Below are 14,737 nucleotides of genomic sequence, written 5' to 3'. Positions count from 1 at the left end.
CTATCTGAAGAGTGTTAACCAAACCAAAAAAAAAAAAAAAAAAAAAACTGCTGGAAGAATTAGTTCTGACAAAGAAAGAAAGAAAAGCACCTGAGTGGCGAGGAAAGTGTAACCTGTTTAGACTGGAACCATATTTTTATTAATTCATCTTAGGCTGCGTTTAAAACACATTATTCTGCCATGTCTTCCCTGACCTATATGTAAGTCTCGATTACACACGTGAGAGACGGCACCAATCCCTTAAACATCTACGCGTTTCCCCTTTAGCTTGTATTTTCAAGGCTAAAAGATGGCTCCCCGTCGAATATTAGTAAATGCACCCTGCACAGATGTGACTGTATCTCTAAACAGTTCAAGGACGTGTTTCAAAGGTGAACCTCGGAATGTGTATTCAGTCCCCTCGGAGCAGTGTGAGAGAGTCCCACCGGTCCACAGACACATCCACACGGCTTCCTTAGTAAGCATGTTTGTTTCTGTATTTCAGAAATGACTTATATGATGAAGAAAGAACGTGCCTTCTGGGCATCTGTGTGTCTGTTGCTTAGCGTCACCCCTGGGCTTCTCAATGCTCTGCCTGAGGAAGTTGATGAACATTCAGAAACCACAGGTAAATGCTGCAAAGTTGATCTGGTTTTTTGTTTGTTTGTTTGTCAAAACTCTCAATTTCGTATAAAGTTCATATTTTTCATCATGTTGGAAATTTTAACTTCTTAATTTTTATTTTACTATTTTATGTGTATATGTGTTTTGCCTATTTGTGTGTATGTGTACCGTGCGTGTGCAGTGTCCTCAAAAACCCAGAAGACAGCATTAGGTCTCTTGGAACTGGAGTTATAGACAGTTGTAAGCCACCATGGGTGTGCTGGGAACCGAACCCTCATCTACTGGAAGAGCAGCAAGTGCTCTTAACTGCTGAGCCATCATTCCAGCTCCCTGAGGGTTTTTTGTAAAACAAAGTAGTATTTTCCTTAAGATAATTCTTGTATTATTAAGTGGGTTACATTTTAGACTATACAAAACCAAGTCACTTCAGCAAGAGAGACTTTTGTTTGTTTTTTTGGAGGCAGGGTTTCTCCCTGTAGCTCTGGCTATCCTGGAACTCACTCTGTAGATCAGGCTGGCCTCGAACTCACGGAGCTCCACCTGCCTCTGCCTCCTGAGTGCTGGGATCACAGGCGTGTGCCAGCACAGCCTGGCTCTGAAGGAGATTCTTACCGATATGATTTTAGCTTTGAGCTAGGAAAAAGAACTGTGTCCACAAGCTTCAACCATTCTCTCCTTCTTACCGGTATTTTCAAAATAATATCTGAGATGAAACTCACATTGGAGTCAAGTTGAGCTGCCCATCAAAGGAACTAGTGTGGAAGTGAGGTTCAACTCCATAAACTGTCTCAAAAATAAAAACATTAGTAATTAAATAAGGAAAAACTTGAACAGGTGTCACAGAAATTTATATATTTCTCCCAAAGTAAGTAACATTTTGTATAAAATTATTGATAGGTTACTGGTAATGGAAAATATTAACAATGTGATAGTCTCCAAATGTATCTTATTTCTGATATATATATATATATATAGAGAGAGAGAGAGAGAGAGAGAGAGAGAGAGAAAGAGAGAGTTCCATATATACAGTCTCATCTCTAGTGAATTGGTTTCGTGTATTCCCCTTAAGAAAGTATATTTTTATATTGGGTAAGTATATTTTCTGACCTGAAACTGTAGTTGATGGGAGGGAATAGTGGTGAGTGAAAGTCTTAAATTCTCACAGCTTTGTAGAGTGTTTTCGCTGCATAGCTCAGGTTGACCTTACACTTACGAGCTTTTGCTTCTCCTTACAGGGCTAGGATTGCAGGCAGGGGTCCCTCACCTAGCAATAGCTTGACTTTATTGTAGATGGGACATAGTGGTATTTCATTTGTATTTTAATAAATAAAGCTTACCTAAGGACCAGAAAAGTAAAACAGCCACACTGGCCAGCATTATAGACCAGGCAACAATGACACACACCTTCAATCTAGTAGCTATACTAGTTTATCATAGAAACCAAAGGCGGTGGTGGTACACACCCTTAATCCCAGAACTAGACAGGATTATAAAATGGGAGGAGACAGCTCTCAGTCACTGTCTCATTCTGAGGTTTCCTGGAGGCAGGACCACAATTTTCACACTGAGGCTGAGGTAAGAGCCAGTGGCTGCCTGCTTTGCTTTTCTGGTCCTCAGGTTGAACCTCAATAATTGTCTCTGAGTTTTTATTAACCATACTTCAACTTGAAGCTCTCTTGATCAAAGAGTTGCACAGTCTTCTCTAGGTTTGTTTTTTTTTTTTTTTTTTTGCAAACAAAGACTTTAGTATAAATAAGAGGTCCGGGGGGACAAGGAGGGCCCTGGGGACTTCCATAATTTAACACTCTTCAAAAGCACAAACCATAGCAAGGGGTGGGGGTGTGGGCTGGCTGGGGGCACCCCCCAGCCCTCTCACCCAGGGGCACTGTGGACTTGGGCTGTTGTGGGTGGAGTCTCTCCCAGGAGTGACCAGTCACATGCTGAGACAGGGATGTGGGTTAACACTGATGCTTCAGAGGACAGGTCATTGTACTTGGCAGTGGGCAGAGGCCAGGGCTGAGGCACACAGGCCTCTACAACCCCATGGTTGGGCCAGTCTAGGGGAATCCCCAGCATCTAGGTTTGTTTTGTTTTCACTTGGATTTTTATTATTTTTGCAGTACCCAGAGGCACGAGCATGTAGATCCTTAGACAGTAAGCAACCCACAGGCTCTAAATTCACAAACAATCTCCAGGAAAGTAAAATTCTAGCATCAGGGCGTCCCATAACCTTGAGAGCCCCATAGTCTACTGAGACTTTTTTTTTTTTTGACATCCAAAGACACAGGAAAGGGAACTAGGATTCAGTACCAGATTTTCATAGGAAAATGATTTGCAACTTTATAAACCAAAGTCTTAGAATGCTATTGAGTGGAAATCACATTATTAAATCTAATTGTTTAACCCAAATGCCAACGGGGGCATTTCAGTCATACAGGTTTGTGACAATATTATTCTTATTAAGATTGCATAGTATACCTGTTATAACAACATGTGACGGTCAATTCTATCTTTTCTGGTATAAATAAGAGCAACTTAGTTAATTTCTGCAGTTTTTTTTTTTTTGGTTGTAAGATGGAGATAACACTCACATGACAAAATGGTGATCATTAGCTAATTTTATAACAAAGTTCTGGGAAATTAATTACTCAGAAAAAAAAATCCCGGTATTACTATAACTACATAAACAACTTTGAAACAACAAAGAAACTCTTTTGTGGTACACTCTCACCCTCTTGTGGCGGAACTATTAAATAGCGGGCTGCACTTGGGCTCTGTGTTTTCCTGAAAAGACAGACAGACAGACAGACAGACAGACAGACAGACAGACAGACACACACACACACACACACACACACACACACACACACTTGAGCTTATAAACAAGAGCTTATGTAAAACAGTAAAGGAGAAGAAAGACAAAGTCTGTGCCCAGTTCAGCTTTCCCTTCCCTTCCACGGTCTAGTCCCAGCCCAGAGAGTGGGAGCCAAGTGCAGGGTCCTCCCGGTCAGTCACCCCACCCATACCCCAGACCCGCTCAGAAGCATCTCCAGGTGACTCTTGATTCTGCCAGTTGACAGTTAACCCCAACTACCGCAGTCTACGTGTAATTTTATTAATCCTATAAGTGTCTGGGCTGGAGAGATTATAAATATGTTTGTCTCGCAAGACCAGGACCTGAGTTTTATTCGAGAATCTATGTAGAAAATGCTGGACCTTGCTGCTGCACGTGTGTAAGCCCGGTGGTGGGAAGCCGAGAAAGGCAGATTCCTGGAGACCACTGTCAGAGAGCAAGCCAGCCAGCCTCGCCTCCCTTTTGCGTTCCTGGCTAGTGAGAGGTAGAGAGTAGTTGAAGAAAGACAGTCAGGGTGCATGTGTGCCTTCCATATATATGCACACATAAATAAGTAAACAAACAGATAAATGAGAACATACCAATTTGTTAGAATCTTAATATTATTAAAATATGGCTAGAAAATATTAGTTTAATATATATAACTATAATAATAAAATACAAATGGAAGAAGATACTTGAAAGTAACCTAAATCAAATTTATATGAATATTTTCCAAAAGTTTGTTTTAAAATTGCAAGGAATTTAAAAAACAGATTTATTACTAGAGTAGCATCAGTATACAAATTTATGCTTTGCTTTAAAATATTTTTATATGAAAGCATTGAAGTGATGTCCACCCATGTTTTAGTATTTTAAAATAATTTTATAGTTGGGTGGTTGTGCGGATAGATTTTACTCTAGCAGAGCACAGCTGCCCTCTAGAGGACTAATTAGCTCATGTCGTGTAAAGCTTCAAGCACCTTCTTTTAAGGATTGTGAACAAATTATGAAAGGCGTGGAACATATATGCACACTCAGCTTGCAACTGTCACGGAACTCATAATAATTTTACTTTTCTGTTCTAACTTCTTATTTAAAAATCGAGAGTGAAAACTTATGTATCTGACAAGGTGGCAACAAGGACACTGTCGTGGTGTTGGCAGAGAATTGAGCGTGATGTTGTTACTCTGCCTTGTAGATTCTGCGCTCCTGCCAATGAAACCGAAGCAAACATTTTGCGCAATGAAGGTCGAGGATGGGCCGTGCAAGGCGATGATAAGGAGTTATTTCTTCAATATTCTTACTCAACAATGTGAAGAATTTATATATGGGGGATGCAGAGGAAACGAGAATCGATTTGAGACCCTGGAAGAGTGTAAGGTAGCATGCCTACCAGGTAGGTTTCCAGGAAGCCTTTGACACCGAAGCCTGCATGGATACCCGGCTTAAATGGAAATTTAGCAGTGCTAGAAAACCAGTACCGTTTTGCAAGGAACCCCATTGTTTTCTGTAGTTGGAATTTTCTTTGGGCCACTAACCAGCTCCAAAATAGAGACACAGAGACTTATTATTAATTATGAATCCTTGGCTTTAGCTTAGGCCTGTCCCACTAGCCCTTTTAACCAGTTGTAACCTGTTTCTAGTCATCTGCGTTCTGTCTCCGGGCCTTTTGCCTTTTCTTTCATTCAGTATGACCTACTTCCTGCTTCCTCTGTATATTGTTGGCTAGCCCCTGGTGTCTCTCTGTGGTCTCTTTTTCTTTCTTTCCCGGAGCCTAAATTCCTCCTCCAACTTACTCTTTCTACCCGGAAGTCTTGCCTCTACCTCTCCCCTTGCTATGGGCCTTTCAGCTTTTAATTAGAACAATCAGGTGCCTTAGACAGGCAAGGTAAAACAGCAGCACATCTTTGCATAGTTAGACAAATGCAGCACATCTTTACATAGTTAGACAATATTCTGCGACAGTTGACATTTCTAGATTTCTCAGTCAGCCGTTGTTTTTTAGTTTTTTCTTGTCAGTTATCATAAAATTTGAAGCCTCATTTATCACCTAGGAGTCTACTATGGAAAGGGAAGGGACCCTGAAGTTCACAGAGAATTTCTTAGGTTCATTGACATGAGTGCAGCTGACTTACCTGGGAGCTGGGTTGGCAGGAAAAGCATTGGTTTTCATACAGACTTGGCTGCACCTGTTTTATAAACAGGACACTTGGCAAGCACTCTCCTTGGAAGATAATCAGAGAACTGACTGTTAGGCTCCGAAGATAAATATATTAACACATATAAATTTCTACCATGTGAGTCAGCTTAGCACTTCTAAGTCTGAGATTGACCTAAAAAACATCTCATTCTTCTTCTTCTTCTTTTTTTTCTTTTTTGGTTTTTCAAGACAGAGTTTCTCTGTAGCTTTGGAGTCTGTCCTGGAAACTAGCTCTGTAGACCAGGCTGGCCTTGAACTCACAGAGATCTGCCTGCCTCTGCTCCAGAGTGCTGAGATTAAAGGTGTGCACCACTACTGCCTGGCTGAAATGTGTCATTCTTATTGGAATTTTAATACTACAAAAAAATTCCAAATTTCATGTATGCTGTGCAAACTTTACCAAACCTAGCTTTGGTATTGATTTTACTGATGTAGAACTATAAAACACATGACAATGTATTATCAAACTGGAGATTTTTACTTTGTAGTTGCATCATAATTTCATAACATTTTAACAGTGTTCACACATTTTATCATTGGTAGTTTTGCCTGATCCTGATGCATAGCAGGGGAGCTACAGGCAGCAAGATATTACACCTTCCAAAAGCTGTATGGAAGAGTTTAAAAGGTTTCAATAAAATGAATTGATATATATTTGAGGGGATAGACATCTTTAGCCTCACCTCAACATTACCTAACAATACCCAGGTATTGAAATGTGACATAACACCCATCACTATGTATAAGTTTACGTTTTTATCTATCAGTTAAAATCATTCCCAAAAGAGGATGTGTGAGCTGGAGGTTCAATCCAGTGGTGGAGTTTTTGCACAGCATTTGTAAAATGCTGCGTTTGATAGACACTAGGAGAAGAAATAACAACAGGACTAAAACAAGCAAACAAAAATGACTGGCTGTAGGCAGCAGTGGTGGCGGGGGAGGTCTGTCCTGTCCTGTCCTGTCCTGTCCTGTCCTGTCCTGTCCTGCCCTGTCTGGGCACTGTTCCTACAGTTGGGGTGGAGGAGACGCCCCTGGCCGTCAGTTCCCCAAAGACTTTGGTTATGGTGAGGAGGAGGAAAAGGAGAAGGCAGAGGTGGGCAGCTGTGGTGAGGAAAATATGACTATAATCATCTATAAATAAAAATAAACAAGTAGCACCCGATTTTGTGTTACACCCACATCACTCAATTTCTTACCTGCTGGCCAGCCTTCCCGAGGGCGACCTCTCAGGGATCCCTACTTCCCGATCTCGCAGATGGGTCTAGTTGCCGATGATCATCCCAGCGGTGCCTCCAATTGTAACACCCGATTTTGTGTTACACCCTCGGTACAGTTTGCGCGCCACTGTACCGTCTGCGAGTCGGGCAAGAGCCTGGAGATTGAAAAGAACACACACACAGAGACCAGGGTCATTCAAAAGAAGATCAGCCGAATGCCAGTTTATTCAGAATTGGGGGAGTCCTTATCTACCTAACTGCTGTACAAGGATCTCCGCCCAGGCAGGTGGGAAATTACCATATTAACATTGGAGACAATGCCCTGCAGCTAATCACCAGGTGGGGCAGGGAGAGCACAGAAACACACAGAAAGCTTAGTTAGCTGACCATGAACTATCCCCGCAAATGCACCCCAAAAATAAGGGCAGACCAGGGCCCTACAATTAAGACATTCTGTGTGAGGATAATATTAATGGGATTATGTAATTGTTCTCGTTTAAGGTCAAGTTCATAATATCGTATTCTAAGTGATGGCCTCTAAATTGACACTTTCTTTACAGGTTATAAAAAGACGCCCGTGAAGACAATATCCGCAAGAGGTACATTTTCCTTATGTAAAAATTAGTAGCGTTTATCTAAGACAGCTGGATATTCCGTTTTTATAGACCGCTGTTGTGTGTTGACTTTGAATCTGTGCGGCATCAGAGACAATGTTTCCTCTGGTGGATACAGTGAAAACTTAGACATTGCAGACACTGTTCAGTAGGGAGGCTCCACGGGCTGTGAGTTTGGCATCACAGGCTTTCTAGACCATTTCTTCTCAACCCAATGGGTGGGGACTCCCCTGTGGGAGGTCGAACAACCCTTGCTCAGGGGTGGTATATCAGATATCCTGAACTTCAGATGTCTGCATTACAATTTGTAACAATAGCAAAATTGCAGTTATGACGTAACAACAAGATAATTTTACGGCTGGGGTCACCACAACTGGCCGAGCTGTATTAAAGGGTCGCAGCAGGAAGATTGAGAACCACTGGTCTAGAGCCACACAGGCTGTTTTAACAACATGTAGACAGTGAGTTAGCTCTTGATTGTCTCATTTTAGTTCTCCAGTCCACTGGGGATTTTTTTTTTTTTTTTTGAGACAGGGTTTCTCTGTGTAGCTTTGGAGCCTGTCCTAGAACTTGCTCTGTAGACCAGGCTGGCCTCGAACTCACAGAGATCCTTCTGCCTTGAAAGAACAAAACAAACAAGCAAACAAATGAAATAAACTCAATCACAATTTGTATAACAAATAAAAGTGATTATTTATAATTTAAAAACATATCCCTTCAAATATTGAATTGATATTGGTAACAATGTTCAGTAGTCCAGTTAAGTAAGGTCGTAGTTATTGTTAGCACTTAAGAAAACAGTATATTTATAAAATGAGTTTGTCTACAAGTGAAGAAAGATTTAATTTTTTAATTTTTTTATATTTTACATGCCAACTCCAGTTTCCCTTCCCTCCTCTTTTCCCACACCCTCCTCTCATCCCCCACCCCCCACCCAATCCACTCCTGAAACTGGGTAAGGCCTCCCTTGGGGAGTCAACAAAGTCCGGTACACCAATTTGAGGTAGCACCAAGCCTCTACCCCCTATATCAAGGCTGAGCAAAGTATCCCACCATAGGGAATGGGCTCCAAAAAGCCAGTTCATATACCTGGGAAAAGTGCTGGCTCCACTGCCAGCCCTGCCCCCTACAAGATCAAGCCACACAACTGTCACCCACATTCAGAGGGCCTAGTTCAGTCCCATGCAGGTTCCCCAGCTGTCAGTCTTGAGCCTGTGAGCTCCCGCTAGCTCAGGTCAGCTGTCTCTGTGGGTTTCCCCACCATGATCTTGACCCCCTTGTTCATATGATCCTCCCTCCCTCCCTTCAACTGGACTCCAGAAGCTCAGCCTCTGCATCTGCTTCCATCAGTTACTGGATGTAGGCTCTATGATGACAATTAGGGCTGTCAATAATCTGATTACAGGGGAAGGCCAGTCCAGGCACCCTCTCTACTATTGCTAGGAGTTTTAGCTGGGGTCATTTGCGTGGATTCCCAGGAATTTCCCTAGCACCAAGTTTCTCCCTAACCCCATAATGGTTCCCTCTATCGATTTTTTTTTTTTTTGTGAGCAGAAGTAGCAATGTTGAAATACTAACATTTCTTTTAAAACCTAGAATTAGAGAAAAATTAAATGCCAGGAAATGTTTACTGTATGAGCAGAATGCAAAAATAGATTTTGGAATTCAAGAAACAGTCACCTTAAGTATTAAATATGAAAAAGATTAGCGCTGTGAACATACGAATGTTAGAACTGTTTCATTGCTACAGTTACTCTCTAGTAAAAGTCCCATCAAATTGAAGTTGATATGCTTCCTAGCATTGAAGCAGGACAAATCAATTCCCAGGTTTAATGATAATGACACTATTAGAAGATATCAAAAGAAAATCAAAAGGTAATGAAGATTCAGGCCAGTCCCTCAGGAGGAAAGCTTAGTTGTAAGCAGTCCATGGTGTGTGGGCGTGCAGAGACCTTGGCATTATATTTCTGGGGCTTAGGAAAGATGCTGCATGGCTTGCGTCAATATTCTTACTCAGCCATAACTGAGGACCGTTTACCAGAGTGCAGTTCCAGGAATATGGAGAATTACCTTATTTATAATCCTGTTTTATTTTTAATTTGTAGACCTACGGATTATTTTACATGTGTACATTCTCAACTTTCTCCTAAAATAAATTCATGTAGTTTGATGGGGGTCTCAGAAAAAAAGCTTCCATATAGAATTTACTAATAATGATCATTAGATTAAATTATATTATAATTTTTGCTTTTAATATGCAACATATCTCATTCATTAATTCATTTTATGCATAAAATTTGTATACTTAAGATTACTTAAAATTTCACAAAAAGTTATATCCTAAAATTAATCAAAATGAAAATTGAATATATGTGTTTTTCCCTTTAAAACATTAAAATTTACCAAAGCCGTTTTTCCTGTTTTGTGTACATGACACAATTGCATATCACAGTGAGGACAGGAATATGATAGGAAATGATTACACAACACTAACCATCGAAGAAACAAATCCAGACTCAAATGAGCTGTCATTTTATTGCTGTTAAATCCAAACAGCAACCAGAGAAAACAGCACGGATACTCCTCATCACAATTTAAGTTAGGAATAGAGATACTGTTTCCTCAAGCGATCAGCCCCACCACTCAGTTTGTATCGAGGAGAAGGCACTCATAGGTTGCACCTCCCATTCACTGAAGTCATATTCTGCGAGAATTATATGGGATGAACTGAAGGTTCAGTCTACAGATAAAGGGAGTGTCATATTCCACGCGGTGTGGAATTAAAGAAGGAAATCTTGTAACTTGCAACAATGTGGGTGGACTTGGTGAGCATCGTGCCGAAGGCAATACACAGCATGGAGCCTTGGAAGGGTGATCTAAGAGTAGACGTGGCATTGTTTTTGCCAAGACTGTGAGGGGGAGAGATGACCACACAGAGTCATTCCATGGGAGGGAACATCTAAACTATCTACCGTATAGCGTGGACTACAGTTAACAGTCATCTGTTTAACTCTCGTGACAGCTGAGAGCGTGCATGTTCCTTTGTTCTCAGTCTAAACATGTTACGGCCATGTGGAGTGAGCCATTAATTACCCAGATTTAATCACTCCATAATGTATATGCGTGAAGCTCTCATTTTGTACACAAAAAATCCACTTAAATTTGAAAAAGGAAACAATATAAAAATTTCTTTTTTTATTGTTTTTATTGAGCTATACATTTTTCTTTGCTTTCTCCTCCCTTTCTCCCCTCTCCCCTTCTGCCCTCTCCTGTGACTCCCACACTCCCAATTTACTCAGGAGATCTTGCCTTTTTTCTCCTTCCTAAGTACATCCATGTAAGTCTCTCTTAGTGTCCTCTTTGTTGCCTAGGTTCTCTGGGGTTGAGGACTGTAGGTTGGTTTGATGTGGGATGTCCTCTATATGTGTTGTTTTTGTTGGATAATGAATAAAGCTGTTTGGCCAATGGCTTAGCAGAGTAAAGTCAGGTGGGAAATCCTAACAGATATATATATATATATATATAGAGAGAGAGAGAGAGAGAGAGAGAGAGAGAGAGAGAGAAGGCAAAGTTAAGGAGATGCCAAGTAGCTGCCAAAGGAGGCAGATGCCATGTAGTTGCCCAAGAAGCAAGAGGTAACAGACCACGAGTCTTGTAGTAAAATGTAAAACAACAGAAATGGGTTAATTTAAGATATAAGAGCTAGGTAGGAACACACCTAAGCTGTCAGCCAGTGTTGTATTAATATAGTTTCTGCATGATTATTTGGGTCTGGGTGGCCAGGAAATGAATGATCAGTCTCTGTTTACACTGGTTTTCTTTGCTTTATATCTAAAAGCCACTTATGAGTGAGTACATATGATATTTGTCTTTCTGGATCTGGACTACCTCACTCAATATGTTTTTTTCTAGATCCATTCATTTGCCTGGAAATTTCAAGATGTTATTATTATTATTTTTTAAATATTTATTTATTTATTATGTATACAATATTCTGTCTGTATGCCTTAAGGCCAGAAGAGGGCGCCAGACCTCTTTAAAGATGGTTGTGAGCCACCATGTGGTTGCTGGGAATTGAACTCAGGACCTTTGGAAGAGCAGGCAATGCTCTTAACCACTGAGCCATCTCTCAGCCCTTTTTTTTTTAAAGATTTATTTTATTTATTGTGTATACCGTATTCTGCCTACATGCATGCCTGCAGATCTCATTACAGATGGTTGTAAGCCACTATGTGGTTGCTGGGAATTGAACTCAGGACTTTTAGAAGAACAGGCAGTGCTCTTAACGACTGAGCCATCTCTCCAGCCATCATCATCATCATCATCATCATCATCATCATCATCATCATCATCATCATCATCATCATCATTATTATTATTATTATTATTTTTACTGCTGAGTAGTACTCTGTTGTATAAATGTACCACATTTTCTTATCCATTGTTTGGTTGAGGGACATCTAGTTGTTTCCAGGTTCTGGCTATGACAAATAATGCTGCTATGAACATAGTTGAGCACATATCCTTGTGGTATGATTGGGCATCCTTTGGGTATATACCCAAAAGTGGTATTTCTGGGTTTTGAGGTAGATTGTTTCCTAATTTTCTGAGGAATTGCATACTGATATCCAAAGTGGCTGCACAAGTTTGCACTCCCACCAGCAATGGAGGAGTGTTCCATTTACCCCACTTCCTCTTCAGCATAAACTATCATCAGTGTTTTTGATCTTGGCCATTCTTACATGTGTAAGATGGAATCTCAGAGTTGTTTTGATTTTCATTTGATAGCTGAAGATGTTGACCATTTCCTTAAGTGTCTTTCAGCCATTTGAGATCCGACCCCTTTTATTGGATTATCTGTTCTTTTGTTGTCAAGTTTCTTGAGTTCTTTGTCTATTTTGGAGATCAGACCTCTGTCTGATGTGGGATTAGTGAAGATCTTTTCCCATTCTGTAGGCTGTCGTTTTGTCTTGTTGACCATGTCCTTTGCTTTACAGAAACTTCTCAGTTTCAGGAAGTCCCATTTATTAATTGTTTCTCTCAGTGTCTGTGCTGCTGGGGTTATATTTAGGAAGCGGTCTCCTGTGCCAATGTGTTCAAGTGTACTTCCCACTTTCTCTTCTATGAGGTTCAGTGTGGTTGGTTTCATACAACATAAGAATTTCACCGACATTTACTTTAAGAGACAACAAGAAACCAAGTTAACTTCCAATTTACAAGTTGAGAAGTTATAGAAAACAGAAATTTTAATAAGAACTTTTAAATTGGGGATTCTTCTCCAGCTCTCCACTGCTGTGGCTCTCGCTAACATTAATGAGTGCATGCTCTTGTTTTATTTCTTCTATTTATTGACATTATAATATAACCACACCTTTACCTCCTTCCAAACCTTCCCATATAGCCTTCCTTGGTCTGCCTCAAATTCATGGCTGTTGTTTTCATTAATTGCTGATATATACATGTATCAGTCATGTTGGTGAGACTTTGAGTATAGCCTTCTGTCTTTCCTATGAGGCACAATCTCATAGCAAACTCTAGCAATCACATATATATATATATATATATATATATGTGTGTGTGTGTGTGTGTGTGTGTGTGTGTGTGTGTTCCTAAATATATAATATATGGTTCCAAATACATAATATATATTCATAAATGCATAAGTACAACCTGATCAATTTGTATAATGTAACACACATATGTATGTACATATATACATATGTATACACGCATATGTTTCCAGGGCCTGCCGTTTGGCACTGGATAACTGATCGGTGTGCTCTTTCCTGGGGTCTCTTTCTCACACTTTCAGTTTTCTATAGTTCTTTGTGTAGGGATGAGCACTCATGGCCCTCCCCCAGATCATATCTAGCACGACTGTTGTGATTGTACTGTTTAGCTCATGTTGGTCAGAGTTTATCAGTATGGCTTCCCTAGGAGACACAATCTTATAGCAAACTCTCCATTTCCTTGGGTCTTATATTCATTCTGTCCACCCTTCCACAGTGATCCCTTAGCCTTAGGTGTACGAATTGTGTTGTAGATGTGTCAGTAGAGATTGATCTTTATAAACACATATTTAGATTAGGTGTGGTTTTCTGTAATGTTCTCCTGCTGCAAAGAGAAGTTTCCTTGACCCAGGGGGACGATGACACTTATCTGGGAATAGTGAGAATGTAGTTGGGGATTATGCTGACTTAGTACAGTGGTGGTGGTTATAGGTTCTCTAAACCTATGACTTCATTATCCCTGGGTAGCTGGCTAGGTCTCTGGAATCAGGCATGGTTTCTCTTTGTTTAGGGGGCTCCGGAGTATCTTAAAGTTATAGAGCTGTTGGTCACTGTCAAGATATGTGTTCCTCTATTGCACTCTTAGGGTCACTGTGTCACTCCGGTCACTTTTGTTTATAGGTGTTATACCTGGGTAGGACTGTTGGTCACCTCCCTCCCTTGAAGCTTGAACTAGCCCTCAGGGAGGAGACTTTCAGGCCACTTCCAGCTTAGGGGATTCTGGGCTCTGTGCCTGAAGTACACGGAATACTCACTCTTTAGATAGTAGAGCACTTGTGAGCACTGACTTCCTGATATAAAAAAAGACATGGAAGGGTATCATAGTTCATTTTATTTCCACAGAAGTATATTTATAGGAGAAATTGGAGGAACTGGAACCTTGTCCAAAATATTCAAGTGCAGTAAGACTTTTGAGCATAATACATTTGAAAACGAACTCGATTCTCTTCACAGTATGCATGTAGACAGAGATTGTAATGTAGGTCACAATATTGCAGCTTTTGTGACAGCTGTGTCTAGCCTGTTTTGGAGCATGATCAAAGGAAGGCTGTTAGACTTTGCAAAAGTCCTTCTAATCCCTGAACATGTATTTCCTTTCTGCCTCTCCATTGTTGGTCCAGCCCAATGCTTGGAAGAAGAAGAAAAGAGAGGGTGGGGAGGGAGGGAGAGACCCAACAGTGGAGGGTGACATACTGAGCACAGATATTAATTCCAGCATAAGAATTCAGGAACTTCCAAGAATAGCCAGGTCAACTTCTGTAGCCCTGATATCCTTTCTAATGTTTAAAGCCTCTATAGCAGTCTTAAAGAACTAACACAGTACTCCATCCCCAGAGATTCCCAACACTTCAGTCGACTTTTCTTTAATATCAGTGCATTAAACTTAATAGAAATTAAGCCGGGCGATGGTGGCGCACGCCTTTAATCCCAGCACTCGGGAGGCAGAGGCAGGCGGATCTCTGTGAGTTCGAGACCAG

General features: G+C 40.7%; 1 protein-coding gene across 3 annotated transcripts in view; it reads left to right on the top strand.

Moving 5' to 3' along the window:
- Tfpi (tissue factor pathway inhibitor) overlaps positions 1-14,737 on the top strand; it is a 44,226-nt gene that overhangs the window by 16,010 nt on the left and 13,479 nt on the right. For all 3 annotated transcript variants that reach the window (XM_013355132.2, XM_013355137.1, XM_013355129.1), the window contains exons 3-5: positions 485-607; positions 4,638-4,835; positions 7,417-7,455. In XM_013355132.2, the coding sequence (XP_013210586.1) occupies positions 487-607; positions 4,638-4,835; positions 7,417-7,455 (358 nt within the window). In that variant the 5' untranslated portion in view covers positions 485-486. The remainder of the gene's footprint in view (positions 1-484; positions 608-4,637; positions 4,836-7,416; positions 7,456-14,737) is intronic.

This window comes from Microtus ochrogaster, chromosome 4, assembly GCF_000317375.1.
Source record: "Microtus ochrogaster isolate Prairie Vole_2 chromosome 4, MicOch1.0, whole genome shotgun sequence".
Lineage (NCBI taxonomy): Eukaryota > Metazoa > Chordata > Mammalia > Rodentia > Cricetidae > Microtus > Microtus ochrogaster.
Note: the sequence above shows the minus strand (reverse complement) of the source record. Positions and strands in the feature narration are given on the sequence as shown.